General features: G+C 44.1%; 1 protein-coding gene across 6 annotated transcripts in view; it reads left to right on the top strand.

The window, feature by feature from the left end:
- Window positions 1–19356, top strand: part of arhgef3 (Rho guanine nucleotide exchange factor 3) — a 134024-nt gene that overhangs the window by 100385 nt on the left and 14283 nt on the right. For 5 of the 6 annotated variants that reach the window (XM_033036579.1, XM_033036578.1, XM_033036576.1 and 2 more), the window contains 5 exons: window positions 11169–11276; window positions 15556–15726; window positions 17563–17625; window positions 18835–18931; window positions 19099–19175. In XM_033036579.1, coding sequence (XP_032892470.1) covers window positions 11169–11276; window positions 15556–15726; window positions 17563–17625; window positions 18835–18931; window positions 19099–19175 — 516 coding nt within the window. Of the gene's footprint in view, window positions 1–9953; window positions 10274–11168; window positions 11277–15555; window positions 15727–17562; window positions 17626–18834; window positions 18932–19098; window positions 19176–19356 lie in introns of those variants that run through there. The other variant, XM_033036582.1, reaches the window with a different exon arrangement.

The raw sequence follows: 19356 nt of genomic DNA, 5'->3' as shown, positions 1-19356 counted from the left end.
TTCCATCTGCAATATTCAAGTGTGTGTAGAAGGAACTGCAGATGCTGGTTTAAACCAAAGATAGACACAAAGTGCTGGAGTAACTCAGCAGGGACAGGCAGCGTCTCTGGATGGAAGGAATGGGTGACATTTCGGGTCGAGTGCCGATTCGGGACCTCCGAGCCATGGAGTGTGTTCGACCGTCCCGACGAGAGGGCCTGTACATCTGGCTGTCCGTAGCGGCGACTGCGGAGGTTTATGGCCCCGACCACGGGTGCACAAGGAGGAGGACTGACTGTACTTTGTGCCTTCCACCACAGTGAAGAATGCTGTGGTGGATGTTTGTGTTAAATCAAGTCAAGTTTATTCGTCACATACACATACGAGATGTGCAGTGAAATGAAAAGTGGCAATGCTCGCGGACTTTGTGCAATAAAAAAACAAACAAACAAACAAAGTACAAACAGAATGGAACAGAATCACATATTCTTTTACATATTAAATATTGTGGGCGGAAGGAAGAAGGGGAAAGAAAAACAGCAATTTAAAAAACAAACCCAGTAGTCCCTGGTGAGATAGGAGTTTACTGTCCTAATGGCCTCTGGGAATCTTATTGTGTATTGTGTGTTCTTTTTTTAATTGTACCGTTGCTGGCAAATTCATTTCACTGCACTTATATGTGACAAATAATATTGACTATTGAGACAATTCTTCAGTCTGAAGAAAGGTCTGAAGAAGGGTCGCGACCTGAAACGTCACCCATTCCTTCTCTCCAGAGATGCTGCCTGTCCCGCTGAGTCACTCCAGCATTTTGGGTCTATCTTTGGTTTAAACCGGCATCTGCAGTTCCTTCCTACACATTTAATTTGGCATCCTGTTTGACACATCTATTGTGGGCCACTGGGCCTTTCCCACTACTGCATTGTTCTACGTTTTTCAAATCTGGGCAATTCTAAATAATAGAATAGAATCTGCATTGTTTCCTCACATTTAATTTGGAACAAATAAGATTTTGTTTCAGTTTAGGGACTTGTATTTATAAACTCTAGGAGCAGAGTTCGGCCATTCGCCCCCATTAAGTCTACTCCGCCATTCAATCATGGCTGATCTATCTTTCCCTCTCAACCCCATTCTCCTGCCTTCTCCCCATGACATCTGACACCCGTACTAATCGAGAATCTATCTATCTCTGCCTTAATGCCTTTGTGCAGAGTCAGGGAGACGAGGAGACTTTTTCTCACAGAGAGTTGTGAGTCTGTGGAATTCTCTGCCTCAGAGGGCGGTGGAGGCCGGTTCTGCTCAGGACATTAATACCCGGAAATTAATAGGGATCAAAAAGTATTTTTGATTTTTGTAAACTCTGGAGTTTAGAAGGATGAGAGGGCATCTCATTGAAACATATAAGATTGTTAAGAGTTCGGACACGCTAGAGGCAGGAAACATGTTCCCGATGTTGGGGGAGTCCAGAACCAACACACAGTTTAAGAATAAGGGGTAAGCCATTTGGAACGGAGACGAGGAAACACTTTTTCTCAGAGAGTGGTGAGTCTGTGGAATTCTCTGCCTCAGAGGGCGGTGGAGGCCGGTTTTCTGGATGCTTTCAAGAGAGAGCTAGATAGGGCTCTTAAAAATAGCGGAGTCAGGGGATATGGGGAGAAGGCAGGAACGGGGTACTGATTGGGGATGATCAGCCATGATCACATTGAATGACAGTGCTGGCTTGAAGGGCCGAATGGCCTACTCCTGCACCTATTGTCTAATTGTCTATATATATCCATTGACTTGGCGTCCACAGTCTTCTGTGGCAGTGAATTCCACAGATTCAGTTTCATGTGTGCAGTGAAAAGCCTTTTGTTCCGTGCTAGCCAGTCAGCAACCTCTAACGAAAGATAATCCTTCTCATCTCCATTCCAAAGGACAGTATGATGTTAAAGGGTAAACGTTTCTACAGCGGAGTTCTGTTAGCTAAGATGTTCTACACACAAGTGTTAGATGATGAACACAATGTGTCTTCATTTTGAGCTATAACTCATTTAGCATCAGTTAGTTGACATAAAGAAGCATCTCCTGGATGCTTTGTAATTCGGGGCATCGTTACTTTTTGGTACGAATTGGTTGCGAAAGAACTGCAGATGCTGGAAAAATCGAAGGTAGACAAAAAATGCTGGATAGACACAACTCTGCGGGTGAGGCAGTACCTATAGAGCAAAGGAATAGGTGACGTTTCGGGTCGAGACCCTTCTTCAGTCTGAAGGAATAGGTGACGTTTCGGGTCACCTATTCCTTCGCTCCATAGATGCTGCCTCACCCGCTGAGTTTCTCCACCATTTTTGTCTACCTTTTACTTTTCAGTATATCGGTAACTCTATATTTTATTTGATAAAGCAGTTTTTGAAAGACAAAACTAGTTTTTTCTACTTGTAATGGGATGATTGGATCGATTTCCCCCCCACATCCTTGTGTGAAAAGAGGAACAGCATCCCTCTTCCCACCAGAACTGCCCCCTCCGTCGACTCTTCTAAGTCGAGACTTAAAACTCATCTTTACTCTCAAGCCTTTCTTGACGTCCTCTGAGGGAGGGCTACATGTATGTAGTGATGTATGTACTTAATCTATGAACCAATGTTGTGTAACGTTAGTACCTCCACCAATGTAAAGCACTTTGGTCAACGAGAGTTGTTTTTTAAATGTGCTATAGAAATAAAAGTGACTTGACTTGACTTATGGAATTTCTAGGGTTTGGAGTTGGAATTTTGATGAGCTTTACTAAATATAGACAAATTACAATGAGAGCACCATATTTAGGAATTTCTTGAGGTGCAGCTTATATGTGTGATGTGGATGTTGGCTTGTTTGGGTGTGAGTCATCATGGTTGGTTATGTTTGGTACCTTTTTATTGATTGCAAATTGCTAACGCACGAATGGTTGACTTCTCTCCGTTATCCACAAGTAACGGGCCCGTCCCACTTGGCTGTCATTTGCGCCTCACGCAGATGGCTCGCTAAGATTTTGTACATCGCAAAATCCTGGGATGCCGCGCTGCCTATGTCATCGTGGACCATGCGCGCAACACGTGCGTGTCACGACGAGCGCATCGTGTGTCGTGATGCGTAAATGATGACGCGCAAATGACGGCCAAGTGGGACAGGCCCTTAAGACAGGAAAGTGGCCGTGTGGGCGGTACGGTGGCGCAGAGGTAGAGTTGCTGCCTCACAGCGCCAGAGATCCAGGTACGAACCCGACTACGGGCGCTGTCTGTACGGAGTTTGCTCGTTTTCCCCGTGACCTGCGTGGGTTTTCTCCGAGATCTTCGGCTTCCACCCACACTCCCAAGACCTACAGGTTTGTAGGTGAATTGACTTGGTGTAAATGTAAACATTGTCCCGAGTGTAGGATTGCGTTAGTGTACGGGGATCGCTGGTCGGTGCTGGTCCGGTGGGCCGAAGGGCCTGTTTCCGTGCTGTATCTCTAAACTAAACTAAACTAAGCCTGCATTAAGGTAATATTACCCATGGGTGAAGAGATTAATGCTGCCCCAGACTGGGGCTTAGTCAGTTGTGTCTGGACACTCACAAATCCATCTCCCTTAGCCTTTCCATGCTAAAGGCAATTATTGTGAACTTCACATCTATTTAATCAAAGCCTTCATTAGCAAATTCAACAGATATTACTGTTGCTCCAGGACATGTCAATGCGGTGCTGGCTCGAAGGGCCGAATGGCCTCCTCCTGCACCTATTTTCATTATTTTCTGTGATTCATTCATTCATCTGTATTTCTGCTCCACTAGTTTAAGAGCGACTGTTAACCGTTTATATTCAATTTACCCTTTCAGAAGACGTAGGATTTTTCTTTGTTAAATCAACAAAGTAGAGTGAAACATGCAAATAGTAGCGTTTATGTGTGAAAAGCTTCTGCACCATGAAGCTGGAGTTTAGAAGGATGAGGGGGTACCTCATTGAAACGTACCCAATAGTGAAAGGCCTGGATAAAGTGGATGTGGAGAGGATGTTTCCACTAGTGGGAGAGTCTAGGACCAGAGGTCATAGCCTCAGAATTGAAGGATGTTCTTTTAGGAAGGAGATGAGGAGGAATTTCTTTAGTCAGCGGGTGGTGAATCTGTGGAATTCATTGCTACAGACGGCTGTGGAGACCAAGTCAATGGATATGTTTAAGGCAGAGACAGATAGATTCTTGATTAGTACGGGTGTCAGGGGTTATGGGGAGAAGGCAGGAGAATGGGGTTAGGAGGGAGAGATAGATCAGCCATGATTGAATGGTGGAGTAGACTTGATGGGCCGAATGGCCTAATTCAGCTCCTGTGACTTGTGACATAAAGACCCCAGTTCTATGTATGGTGACGATTGCACCTTAAATTCTCTATTGCTCGAAGGTGTGACACAACATGATCAAATACTCATAGAGATGTACAACAGGCCCTTCGGCCCACCTTGCCGATGCCAGCCAAGTTAGTATATTGGATTATTTGACCTAAAGGATCATAATGCGTTTATGGAACAACCCTTTGTGTATCATGAAGACCCCAATCAGCGTTACATTTTTATTTTGGAGATTCAAAGATCTGCGGAGAGGGAAATTCTGAGCAAAACACAAAGTGCTGCAGTAACTCTTTGTTTTGCCTTTGTGTTGATTGTTCATAGAGTGATTTTTTTTTAAATTTCAAAATAGACTTTATTCGAGAAATAAATATACACCATACAAGATCCACACAAAACTCCATCCGACATTCTCGGAGGCTGTACATACATTCAATACGGTTTCCCCAACTCACAATTTTACCCTACACCCTTGCCACTCATGTGGCCCACTGATACAGCATGGAAACAGGCCCTTCGGCCCAACTTTCCCATGCCAGCAAAGATGCCCCAGCTACACAAGCCGAACCTGATCCCTTTCTGGGATTGTGAGAATTTCTAAAACTCTTTTTTCAGCTTTTGAAAAGATTTTCCATTCTCTGACACTCAGAAAATTGTTAACTCTCCTCCTTAACAAAATAATCTAAGCAACTAATAATTCATGTCATCTACATATTGAATGACCATGTTTTACCCCTCCTTCACAAGTCAACATTGAGCATGTTTGTATAAATCGCCAGAATACTACAGTATTTGTGGAAAGGATCCTATTTAGCACAGCTACACACAGGTTAGCAGCTAGTTAAAACATTGCATGCATAATGCCCCGTTTGTCCTTCCAGAGAGCCCCAGGGTATTCTACAGTCAATGAAATGAGCTCCAAGCTAATTTCCACTTGTAATGTCGGAACCCTGACAGTTCATTTATACACGACAAGCTCTGACAAACCGGAATGTGATTGCAACTAGATACAATATTAGTCAAACAAGAGTATCAGAGCTATCAACTTATTCCAATACACTCATTTCAAATGATTTCCAAACATTGGCCCTATCGGAAATTAATTCTGAAGTAGGGTCCTGACCTAAAACGTGTCCGATCCATGTTCTCCACAGATGCTGCCTGACCCGCTGAGTTACTCCAGCACTCTGTGAAACGTCACCTATCCATGTTCTCCACAGATGCTGCCTGACCCGCTGAGTTACTCCAGCACTCTGTGAAACGTCACCTATCCATGTTCCCCACAGATGCTGCCTGACCCGCTGAGTTACTCCAGCACTCTGTGAAACGTCACCTATCCATGTTCTCCACAGATGCTGCCTGACCCGCTGAGTCACTCCAGCACTGTGTGAAACGTCACCTATCCATGTTCTCCACAGATGCTGCCTGACCCGCTGAGTTACTCCAGCACTCTGTGTCTATCTTCAGATTATTTCAAATTCAGGAATATGCATGGACTGCCATTGGAGTTTTTCATTTGGGCGTGTGCATCATTCAAAAGAAATACAAGCATGCACAGCACAAAGATGTGCCTGTCTCTGGGGACATTTAATACCAACTAGTTTTACGTTTAAAAAATGACTGAATCCACTTTCTGAATCCACTGGTTTAAACCGAAGATAGACACAAAAGCTGGAATAACTCAGTGGGCCAGACAGCATCTCTGGATAAAAATAGGTGACATTTCGGGTTGAGACCCTTCTTCAGACTGAGAGTGAGGGGGAAAGGGAAACGAGAGATATAGACGATGATGTGGAGAGATATAGAACAAATGATCTCTCCCCTGCTTTCTCCCTCCTTCCCCTTCCCATCTCTCCCACAGCCCACTGTCTCCCCCTCTTCCCGCCCCCCCATCCCCTCATCAGTCAGAAGAAGGGTCTCGACCCGAAAAGTCACCCATTCCCTTGCTCCATAGATGCTGCTTCTCCCGCTGAGTTTCTTCAACATTTTTGTCTACCTTCGATTGTTCCAGCATCTGCAGCTCCTTCTTACACATAGAACAAATGAATTAAATATATGATAACTAACAATGATAAAGGAAACGGGCTTTTATTACTAAAACAGTATGATATTGTCTTGTGTCCCAAACAGAACAATGAAATTCTTGCAGCACCACAACAGAACATAGTATTCTGTAAACAATATAATAAATGAAAAAAGATTGTGTGTGCATAGGTACACACATGCGCTCACGCACAAGATGCTGCCTGACCTGCTGAGTTACTCCAGCATTCTGTGTCTAATTTGATTTAGTTGATGCCCTGCAGTTTGTCAATTTTAGTTTTAGAGATACAGCGCGGAAACAGGCCCTTCGGACCTCCATAATGTTTGGGACAACGACCCATCATTTATTTATTTGCCTCTGTACTCCACAATGTGAGATTTGTAATAGAAAAAATCACATGTGGTTAAAGTGCACATTGTCAGATTTTATTAAAGGCCATTTTTTATACATTTTGGTTTCACCATGTAGAAATTACAGCAGTGTTTATACATAGTCCCCCCCATTTCAGGGCACCATAATGTTTGGGACACAGCAATGTCATGTAAATGAAAGTAGTCATGTTTAGTATTTTGTTGCATATCCTTTGCATGCAATGACTGCTTGAAGTCTGCGATTCACGGACATCACCAGTTGCTGGGTGTCTTCTCTGGTGATGCTCTGCCAGGCCTGTATTGCGGTCATCTTTAGCTTGAGCTTGTTTTGGGGGCTAGTCCCCTCTTCATCAGCATATAAAAGACATGCTCAATTGGGTTCAGATCGGGTGCTTGACTTGGCCACTCAAGAATTGGCCATTTTTTATCTTTGAAAAACTCCTTTGTTGCACAGAGTCTTTGTAATGTCGGGTCTTTGTCCCAAACATTATGGAGGGCACTGTATCTCACCGATTTTCTTGCCATGTTCTATATCGTACAATGTTTTTGGTTATCTCAAATATGGATAGCACACTGAAACATCTGTTCAGCTGTTGTTGCTTTTAATAGGCAGTTCAAGGGCAGAACTCTGTGACAGCTGTGAGCGAGGCAGGTTAGATTTCACACATGTTTCGCACTAGATGCAGTGAAAGTGGCTGGAACCATTAAAAAAAAATAAGATTTACTTTTTTTTCCCCCCTCAGAAATGAAATGTAAGATCTTTTATGATTCACTCAACCTTCAAGGGTATCTGGTGTAGATGGAGGAAGCTATATTTGTTTGCTCTATGGAGCCTGTATGTAAAGGCAGGAGTATCTCTTCCAGAAGGTTAAATCAGGCATACTGCACTGTCATATCGTATAATCACTTTAAGCTCAAAGTACAAGCAGTACCATAATTTGAAAAGGAGACAGCTGAAACTGTGAAAGCCCATTTGGTTGACCTGTTTTTTTCCGCCTCAAGGCTTTTCATCAGGAGATTCTGTCGATGGATATAAAAAAAAATCAAATGAAGTCTTCCTTTAAAATTGTAAATAATATTTAATTTAAAAAAAAGATTACATTTATTGAGAGGAATGAAAGATGAAGATCCGATGCTCGATCACACATTGCCCTGAATTCAATGGCTGGGCTGTTTTGATAACAAGTTAGAGGTCGTAGTCATACAGCGTGGAAACAGGCCCTTCGGCCCACCTTGCCCATGCCGATCAACATGCCCAACCTGTCCTATCCATGTACCTGTCCCGATGTTTCTTAGACGTTGCGATAGTCCCAGCCTCAACTAACTCCTCTGTCAGCTTGTTCCACACACACACACACCACCCTTTATGTGCAAAAGTTACTCATCAGGTTCCTATTAAATCTTTCCCCTCCTCACCGTAAACCTATCTCCTCTGGTTCTCGATTCTCCTACACTGGACACGAGTGTGGGCAAGTTGGGCTGAAGGGCCTGTTTTTTCCATGCTATATCACTCTATGACTCTAGATCAGCGCGCATAAAAAGAATACAATGAAGATCATTATACCACTTGGTTTGGAACTTTATACAAAATCAGATACTTTACAGCCCTTGTTTGTGAGGATACACACCAGTACTGAATGGATGATTGGTGGTCAGTGTAGACTGAAGGGCCTGTTTCCATGCTGTATCTCTAAACTTAAGAATAAGGAGTAAGCCATTTAGAATGGAGACGAGGAAACACTTTTTCTCACAGAGAGTTGGGAGTCTGTGGAATTCTCTGCCTCAGAGGGCGGTGGAGGCCGGTTCTCTGGATGCTTTTCAAGAGAGAGCTAGATAGGGCTCTTGTAAATAGCAGAGTCAGGGGATATGGGGAGAAGGCAGGAACGGGGTACTGATTGGGGATGATCAGCCATGATCACATTGAATGGCGGTGCTGGCTCAAAGGGCCGAATGGCCTACTCCTGCACCTATTGTCTATTGTCTAAACCAAGAGGGAGTGTTTAATATAAAGGGAGGCTTGCCACTTGTGTTATCTGTCAGGATTGCAGTCGGCATTTTCAGACTTGATTTGAACTTCCCTCATAATAATGGAAGAGTCTGTTTCCAGAAGGTCAGGTGATGACACAAAGCATCTCGCCCCTTGTACCATTATTTTTAGTGTCCATCTAGAGATCTACAGAGTGGAAACAGGCCCTTCGGCCCACCGAGTCCGCACCGACCAGCGATCTCCGCACATTAACACTATCCTACGCACACTAGATTCACATTGATGCCAAGCCAATTAACCTGTGCGTCTTCGGAGTATGGGGGGGAAGCCAAAGATCTTGGAGAAAACCCACGCAGATCACGGGGAGAACGTACAAACTCCATACAGACAGCACCGATTGTCAGGATGGAACCCGGGTCTCTGGCGCTGTGAGGCAGCAACTCTACTGCTGCGCCACCGTGCCACCCATACGTTTCATCAGATAATGGCAAAAACCATGCAGAAAATATGTTGGGATGCTTGATTCAGCAAAACTGCCCGCATGTCCTTGAGACTATCTAAAAGCCTCTTCAAATGCCTGAAGGGTTTCGGCCCGAAACGTTGCCTATTTCCTTCGCTCCATAGATGCTGCCTCACCCACTGAGTTTCTCCAGCACTTTTGTCTACCTCCAATTTTCCAGCATCTGCAGTTCCGGCTTAAACATCTCTCTCTCTCTGTAAGTTTTTTCTTCTTCTTCTGAAAATTAAATTAATTGCCATGAAAATCACCGAGCAGAATTTCAAGCCTTCTCGTGCGAAGATCGTGAATTATTTAAAAAACAAATTAGGTTTGTATGTTGTGTGTGTGGGGGGGGTGGGGGGGGGTGCAGGGCTAGCTGTGAGCTGTCGTTGCGTAAGTTAGCAGCAGAGGTTGTCGGGGGAGGTGGCTTTGTTTAGGAGGATTAGTCAGGAACTTTGAATGGAGGGTTGGATCAGAATATGAATGCAGTTGCAATGCCATCCAGCACGGTGTTTTAGGGGACATTGGAACATCTGAAGGGTCTCTAAAGCTGGTGCACAACACCATATTGCCGGAGGAGACAATATTTTCTGCTGCGGACTCTGTGAGAACTGGAATATTTCCAATCGCCCAATGGTTGCCTGATTTGAAGTTTTAAAGGTGAAGCTACTTGAATCTGAGAAGGCTGCAGAGAATCTTTCACTGCCGTTCATCCCTGTCGGGATAGTTTGTAATTCTACCGCAGCAGTCGCATCGAGGAGCATCGGTGTTTACCTGACTGTGGTGAATGCTGCAGTCTGCGGCCACAGTTAGATCTGCAATCAGAAAATGATTCTTCCAGAAGGACTCCCACACGCGCCCAAATCCCTGAGCAGCCACAGAGATTTTCCCAAAGGCCCTGTGGAGGAGAAGCAGAATTTTCTGTAGGAGCTGATTCCGATCCAGAGATGTTTATTTTCGGATACTTTATGGAGAATTTTGCTAGTAATTTACTGGGATTTTGTCGACTGAACCTGTTTCTTCTGCAGCTTGCGGAATGGAGATTAAAAAATACAAGGTATATTTGAACTGGCTGCAAATTGACTTCTGTGCATTTTGCAGCCTTCAAATCTTGTGTTGTCGATTAGGAATTGACATGTGCATGTTCCTAGAAATGCTTTCCTCTAATTAAGATTTCTAGTGCAATGCTGAGTTGTTTGTTATCTGTCCTACTGGTTGTCGATTAGTGGCAATTCACTTTGAGGTCACAGCATGTTATGTGAAGGCTAATTTTACAATGCAGCATAATAATCAGTACTTGTAGAGCTAGCACGGAGAGCTGGGGGGAAGGGAGGCTTACAAAAAGGTGCATCTCACCTCAGTGATGGGAAATGATGAATGCCTCCTCCAAGAGGCTTGTTTATTAGCACCAGGGGTTTTTGTGAAGGATTAATCAGCTAGGAAAAATGCTGAAGAAAGGTGCGCAAAGCTGGAGTAACGCAGCGGGACAGGCAGCATCTCTGGAGGGTGACGTTTCGGGTCGAGACCCTTCTTCAGACTGGGTTGGGGTCTCGACCCGAAACGTTACCCATTCCTTCTTACCAGCGATGCTTGCTGCCTGTCCCGCTGAGTTACTCCAGCATTTTGTGTCTACCTTCGGTATAAAACAGCATCTGCAGTTCCTCCCTACACTGGACAAATGATGATTACGTTTAGGAAGGTAATCCAGATGCTGGTTTGTACCGAAGATGAATGAATGCTTGAGTTTCCTGCACCAGGTCCCCATTTGTTCCCCCTCCCCAAGCCGGGCCCTCCCATAGACACAAAATGCTGGAGTAACTCAGCAGGGCAGGCAGCATCTCTGCAGAGAAGGAATGGGCGACGTTTCAGGTCGAGACCCTTCATCGGGCTCTTTTATGTTGAATCTTTAAAATATGAGTTATGTTGACAGGTTGTCATCATTTATTTTTCAGGAACCCAGTAACAAGCGGGCGAAACCTCTGTCCCGAGTCACATCTTTAGCCAGTCTCATCCCGCCTTTGAAGGCTACGCCTCTGAAGCGGTTCAGCCAGACCTTACAGGTAAGATGGAGTCAGTGATGGGGACTCTGGTCTGTGTGATAGACTGGACTACATCTTATAATTAACATGGACATTTGCTTGGTTCGCCCTGGAGCATCTGAACCTGTATCTGCTGGATCATGTCCAACTTGCCCAACCCTATGCACTCCCCCCCATCCCCTCCCTCTCCTGTACCATCTCTTCACCTCTGCCTATCCTTAGCCCCACGTCCCCCTCCCTTTTCATCTGTGCATTAATTGCCTCATATTGTGTTTTGAATTGTATTCTGTCTTTACTTTGTGTACTAGTCATGTCCCTACTATTTATTTCATTCCCCTTACATGTTTTTCCTCTACCTGCTAAATTTTTGTAAGGTGTCCTTGAGACTCTTGAAAGGAGCCCATATATAAAATGTATCATTATTATTATTATCATCATTCTGGTAATGCTCTTGTCTTCTGTTGGTCTTGGGTCCTATTGATCAAGAAACTGCCTGTCCCCTCTCTCTCTCTCTGCCTCCCTCCCTCCCCCTTGTGCTCCTGTTTTTTTTATTTAGCTGGTGGCAAGGGTTGAGTGTTCATGAATGACCCAGGGTCAGATGTATTGTCTCAACCTGTTAGTGATTGGCACAATCACATTTTGTGTAGCTGCATGATTTTCATCGAGCCAGCACCGCCATTCAATGTGATCACGGCTGATCATCCCCAATCAGTACCCCGTTCCTGCCTTCTCCCCACATCCCCTGACTCCGCTATCTATAAGAGCCCTATCTAGCTCTCTCTTGAAAGCATCCAGAGAACCTGCCTCCACCGCCCTCTGAGGCAGAGAATTCCACAGACTCACCACTCTCTGTGAAAAAAAGTGCTTCCTCGTCTCCGTTCTAAAAAAACGGATGATCGATGGTCAGCATGGACACGTGGGCCGAAGGGCCTGTTTTAATGCTGTATCTGCTGTAAAACTATAAAAACTAATGGGTGCATGACGGTCAGCTTGAATGCAGTGGTGCAATGTGTCTGTTTCCATGCCGTGCGAGTCTTTGATATATACAGTAGTCACTGCACAGACCATTGTTGGTTCCTGATCAACGCTTGCGAGTTATAAAGGGCCACAAAGTTACAAAGAACTCTGCCACTGAATGAAATTAGAATAATCACAGTGTGTGGAGTTTCTTTCTCTACTTTGCTCCATCCATTGGACAAGTAAAACCCCTGTCCCATGGTAATAATAATAATAATAATATATTTTATTGTCATTGCACGTCAGTGCAACGAGATTTAGTATGCAGCTCCAACCGATGAAAAAGAAAAGTAAAATAAATAAATAAGCTGTGTGACGTGACCATCCGAGGGAGACAGTCCAGGGGGGATGGGGGGCACTCAGCAGGGCAAGTTCAGAGCCGCTATAGCTCTTGGAATAAAGCTGTTTCTGAGTCTGGAGGTTCGGGCGTAGAAGGCCTTGTAACGTCTGCCGGAGGGAAGTAGTTCGAACAGACCGTTACAGGGGTGTGATGAGTCTTTATGGATGCTGACGGCCTTCCTGAGGTACGAGTTAATTCCAAGAGTTCTCCCGAGTTTGCCCTGATTCGAACTCGGAGATTTACGGTAATGGCCACTCGTCGGTACTCGGGGCTCTCGTGGACATTTTTCATCATGTAGAAAAATCTTCACGAGTCTTCCCGAGCTTACCTGCCGTTAGCGAGTCTTCCCGAGTACCTGCCGTTAGCGCTAAGAGACGTCCCCGAGCTCCGACGTACCCGCTACGTTCATTCTCCGTGCTTACCCCGAGTTTGATTTTTTTTTAAACTCGGGAGAGCTCTTGGAATGAACTCGCACCGTGGGACAGGGCTATAACAGAGCTAGCTGGGAGAGGGAGAAGGAGGAAGGTTACTCATTTACTTTGCTTCTGTGTTTGATCATGAAGGTCGTGAAATAGCGTGACTGCACAGAGATTTTTTTCGCAGTCCCTTGGGGCAATAAATTTCTTCCCAGAATTTACGTGTGAAAAGTTTCTGATCTTTCTGGAAGGGAACAGCATTAGTTCCAGTGCTGCTGACCATGAAAGCAATTGATGCTGTGGCTAGCCGTGAGCTGTGCCTGGTAGTCTGTCTGCTGCTGCAAGGATATTTGTACAGCTGTTGCTGAACTTTTATTACTTGCACCATTTATGCTGCAGGAACCTGAATATAAAGACTGTTTTCAAGGACAAATCGATCTAATTTCTCTTACAGGGACATTTTCACAATTAAATGATCACATTGAATGGCGGTGCTGGCTCGAAGGGCCAAATTGCCCACTCCTGCACCTATTCTGATGAATATTATCGATCGTTCATTTTAAATCTAGAACAGAAAGGACAGTAACATTTAATTCCACTTAAATGAAGAAACACTTTTTCTCACAGAGAGTTGTGAGTCTGTGGAATTCTCTGCCTCAGAGGCCGGTTCTCTGGATACTTTCAAGAGAGAGCTAGATAGGGCTCTTAAAGATAGCGGAGTCAGGGGATATGGGGAGAAGGCAGGAACGGGGTACTGATTGTGGATGATCAGCCATGATCACAGTGAACGGCGGTGCTGGCTCGAAGGGCTGAATGGCTTACTCCTGTGCCGATTGTCTATTGACTCCAATTGCTGGCAGCTGAATCATGAGCTTTTAAAATAATTTATCAACAAAACCTGGCGCAGAAACAGGTCCATCAGCCCACAATATCTGTGCCGGACATCAGCCAAAATAAACTAATCTCACCCATCTGCATGTGTTCCATTTGTACATTTTGAGTAAGTTGTAAAATGGACATGATATAATTGTCTGCTTAACCTGAAATATTAACCTGAATAAAATGTCTTTGTTTTTTTAATCATTCAATAAACATCAAATAAATAGCTCAGTACCCTTTATTCTGATTAAGGAATGTGTGGCTTAGATTTTAGATTTGGAGATGCAGCGTGGAAACAGGCCCTTCGGCCCACCGAGTCCTTGCCAACCAGCAATCTCCCATACACTAATTCTATCCTATACGCTAGGGACGATTTACAGAAGCCAATTAAACTACAAACCTGCACGTCTTTGGGATGTGGAAGGAAACCGGAGCACCCGGAGGAAACCCACACGGTCACGGGGAGAACGTGCAGACTCTGCACAGACAGCACCCGCAGTCAGGATTGAACCCGGGTCTGACAATAGACAATAGACAATAGGTGCAGGAGTAGGCCATTCGGCCCTTCGAGCCAGCACCGCCATTCAATGTGATCATGGCTGATCATCCCCAATCAGTACCCTGTTCCTGCCTTCTCCCCATATCCCCTGACTCCGCTATCTTTAAGAGCCCTATCTAGCTCTCTCTTGAAAGCATCCAGAGAACCTGCCTCCACCGCCCTCTGAGGCAGAGAATTCCACAGACTCACAACTCTCTGTGAGAAAAAGTGTTTCCTCGTCTCAGTTCTAAATGGCTTACTCCTTATTCTTAAACTGTGGCCCCTGGTTCTGTGCTGAAAAGTAATCCTGCCTTCTAATATTTTACAATAACTGTACTGGATCTAATCAAAATCTGTTCTAGTGTCTCATATTTATGACTGGCTGGCAAAATCAACACCTGTTCTTGGTATTTCTTGACCAGCTATTATTGCAAGACTTTAAAATCCATCTGTGTAGGAAGGAACTGCAGATGCTGGTTTAAACCAAGGATAGACACAGAATGCTGGAGTAACTCAGCGGGACAGACAGGCAGCATCACTGGAGAGAAGGAATGGGTGACGTTTCGGTCCGAGACCCTTCTTCAGAGTACAGAGGCCATCTGTCTGATGTGGAATAAAACTCTTCTGGGCAAAGGCCCCACTTCAAACTATAAATGTCACATTGCACATTCTCCCATCTGCACCATGTTGGATAGAGTTTTTAATTTCTAGTGACATTGGGGTGAACCATTCATGTACAGCCATGTAACTGTGAGGGTGGTATGGTGGTGCAGCGTTAGAGTTGCTGCGTTACAGCACTAAGAGACCTGGATTTGATCCTGACTACGGGCGCTGTCTGTACGGGGTTTACACGCTCTCCCCGCGAGTTTTCTCTGGGTGCTCCGGTTTCCTCCCACACTCCAAAGATGTACAAGTTTGTAGGCCAAATGGCTTTGGTAAAGATTATAAAACGTCCCCAGTGTGTTAGTGTCGGTGTTTGGTGTGGACTTGGTGGGGCCAAAGCAGCCCGTTTCTGCGCTGTATCTCTAAACTAAACCCCTTTCTTCAGCTTTATTTTGTACAGTGTTTTTGTTCGGGATGTGTATAACAATTTTTTCTTTTTTGTTGTAGCGTTCTATCAGCTTCCGAAATGAGAGCCGGACAGACATTTTCACCCCGAGGTCCTTTTCCAGACAAGGGGCCCCGGTTATCACAAAACGACGAGATAGCAAACTCTGGAGTGAAACGTTTGATATCCGTGTTAATCAAATGCTCACAGCCAAGGAAATCAAGAGACAAGAGGTAGGTGTGGCTGCGTACCACCCATACATGGCAATAAATGAACCCACTTCATAGGAACACAAGCAACTTGATTAGTTCCTGCTTAGTACAGGTTACGGGGAGAAGGCAGGAGAATGGGGTTAGGAGGGAGAGATAGATCAGTCATGATTGAATGGCAGAGTAGACTTGATGGGCCGAATGGCCTTTTTCTACTCCTATCACTTATGATCTTATAACTGCAGACAGTGGAATCATGAGCAAAGCACAAAGTGCTGGGGGAACCTCAGCCAGTCTGTACGGAGTTTGTACGTTCTCCCCGTGACCTGCGTGGGTTTTCTCAGAGACCTCCGGTTTCCTCCCACACTCCAAAGGCGTGCAGGTTTGTAGGTTGATTGGCTTGGGTGTCAATGTAAAAATTGTCCCTAGTGGGTGCAGGATAGTGTTAATGTGCGGGGATCGCTGGTCGATGCGGATCCGGTGGGCCTGTTTTCCGCACTGTATCTCTAAACTAAACTAAGCTAAACAGTGCAGTGAAAATTGTTTAATACCTGAAAGTTGGTTGATAATGTTGCTTGATTGAAATGGTAAATCTAAATAGGGTAAATGAGCATTGAGACATTGGAATTCAATACACAAATAGTTAAAAGCTGCAATGTGTTATGAAAATATATCAATTCTAAAGTATTAAATGGACATTCCTAGAACTGCATGGTTCGTGGTGTGGGGGAGTTTTCGATGAATTGAAGGTAGCCAGAGAATAAAATGATGAAGGATGTCTTAGGGTGGTCACAGAAAGCCTTCACTAGTTATAAATCCAAAGCCAAGAATAAACACGATATCCACAATGGGAGAAAGAGTTTTTGAGCAATGCCTTTATGCAGAAAATAATATATTCCAGAAATTACTCTCATGCAGAATGGGTGAAGAGATGATTTTGATGCTTGTAAATGGAGGTTTAATGTTGTCATAAGATAGAATGAGAGGGGGAATATAAAACAATAATGGTATGGATCATTTTTGCCAAAGTGATTTTATTTGTGAAAGAACACATGATTCTGTAAATTCAGAAACAAATGTTTATGTAGACTTTTGGTAGTTGCAGTTGATGCAAAATAATATGTTAATATATTGACAAATTGCCTGTGTGATTTCTATGTCTTTTTGTCTGTATGCAACATGGAATAAAAGGTTTGGGAGACGTTTCAAAACCTTGTCTCTTACGTCCCGAGACTGCTCTAGATTTGATCGAGGGTTAACTGGGTCTTGTAGATGGAAGGGTAGACTTCCTCCCTACCCACCCCCAATCGCTGCCATTTTATTTAGAAGACAGGCATGTACATTTTGAAAATAGAAAATAGTGGTTTATTAAAATTAGGGACGGCACGGTGGCGCAGCAGTACCTTACAGCTGCTTACAGCACCAATGACCCAGGTTCGATCCCGACTACGGGTGCTGTCTGTACGGAGTTTGTACGTTCTCCCCGTGACCGCGTGGGTTTTCTCCAAAATCCTCGGTTTTCTCCCACGCTCCAAAGATGTACAGGTTTGTAGGTTAATTGGCTTGGTATCAATGTAAAATTGTCCCTAGTGGGTGTAGGATACGGTTAGTTTGTGAGGATCGCTGGATGGTACAGACTTGGTGGGCCGAAGGGCCTGTTTCCGTGCCGTATCTCTAAACTAATTGAAACAAACTAGGATTACACTACTATCCAAGTGATTACATTAATGACTTTTTATTGACTTGGCCACAAAGATAGCGTTACCTGAATGAGACTGCGTGCAACGTACCTGATGTGATCTCGCCATTTTCCTTGCACTGATTAAATGATTCAGTTATTTCATTTTTTTTGTTCTCCAGGCAATTTTTGAACTTTCCCAGGGAGAACAAGTTTTAATTGAAGACTTGAAGCTAGCAAAAAAGGTAAAGCAATCTTCAGTTATAGCTCTCAGATGCAATGCACTTTGTGACTTTATTCTCCTTAAATACTACTGTAATTGGATGACCATAATTTTAAATTCATTGTTTTTAGTTATGGCTTTCATTACCAAAAGAATATATCATTTAATGAGTTTACTTAAATATTCTGGTTATATTTCAAAATATGTCAATAGACAATAAGTGCAGGAGTAGGCCATTCGGCCCTTCGAGCGAACACCACCATTCAATGTGATCATGGCTGATCATCTCCAATCAGTACCCCGTTCCTGCCTTCTCCCCATATCCCGACTCCACTATTTTTAAGAGCCCTATCTAGCTCTCTCTTGAAAGCATCCAGAGAACCGGCCTCCACTGCCCTCTGAGGCAGAGAATTCCACAGACTCACCACTCTCTGTGTGAAAAAGTGTTTCCTCGTCTCTGTTCTAAATGGCTTACTCCTTATTCTTAAACTGTGGCACCTGGTTCTGGACTCCCCCAACATCGAGAACATGTTTCCTGCCTCTAGCGTGTCCAAGCCCTTAACAATCTTATATGTTTCAATGAGATACCCTCTCATCCTTCTAAACTCAGCCGCTCCATTCTCTCAGCATATGACAGCCCCGCCATCCCGGGAATTAACCTTGTAAACCTACGCTGCACTCCCTCAATAACAAGAATGTCCTTCCTCAAATTAGGGTGTTTCCTCCCACACTCCAAAGACGTCCAGGTTTGTAGGTTTGTAAATGTAAAAGATTGTCCCCATTGAGTGTAGGATGTTAGTGTGCGGGGATCGCTGGTCGGCGCAGACACGGTGGGCCTGTCTCCGCGCTGTATCTCGAAACTAAACTAAACTATGATCGGTGCTATTAGTCAAATAGTGAATTTCAACACATTTTAATATGAAGGATGTGTTTTGTTTTTGCTGAGTTAGCATTCCAACCAGTAATAAATCATGCATTGTGCTCTGAAAATAATTGGTCTCGGGTTCAATCTGCTCCAAAATGTCCTTGAATTAATTGTGGGATCACAACATTTGTTTTAAGCCTTTTAAAAAAATATTATTTAATATTTCTTTTAATCCTGTTTTGGAATTAATCCGATTACAAAAGTACGACTCGTGGAGGTTATTTAATGTAATGTGTGCTGAGTAAAATGTAATTTCCAAATGGAAAGTAAAGATCATTGTATACTCAGTGTTGGCATCTCTTGCAGGCTTATCGCGACCCTATGCTCAAGCTCTCTATTATGACGGAACAGGAGCTGAAGCAGATATTTGGAACACTGGATTCCCTGATTCCCTTACACGAAGGTATGGCCTTCATCTTAAGGCAAATCATGAAGGTTGCTGCGGATGTAATAAAGAACTTAATGGTTCACCAGAAATGATGTCATGCGTCGGTGAATGTTTACATACTTCCTCCTGAGGAAATCCTCCTTGCTTTTGACCCACACATTTCCTCGTTTATTTTTGGTCAGATCTTCTGAGTCGGCTGCGGGAGGCCAGGAAACCAGATGGGACAACAGAACGTGTTGGTCACATCCTTGTAGGCTGGGTAAGAAAGTGATTCAACCTTTGTTATTTGTATCAGCTTTTTACAGAGGTTTCGGATTAGTTTATTGCCATATACATCAGGGTGCGATGAAGTTCCTTGTTCACATGAAGCTCAGAGTAAGCAATGTCCATACCGTAATGATAAATACAATGACAACGCAGCCGTGTGGTGAAAGGTTGTG

This window comes from Amblyraja radiata, chromosome 18 (genome assembly GCF_010909765.2).
Source record: "Amblyraja radiata isolate CabotCenter1 chromosome 18, sAmbRad1.1.pri, whole genome shotgun sequence".
NCBI lineage: Eukaryota > Metazoa > Chordata > Chondrichthyes > Rajiformes > Rajidae > Amblyraja > Amblyraja radiata.
Note: the sequence above shows the minus strand (reverse complement) of the source record. Positions and strands in the feature narration are given on the sequence as shown.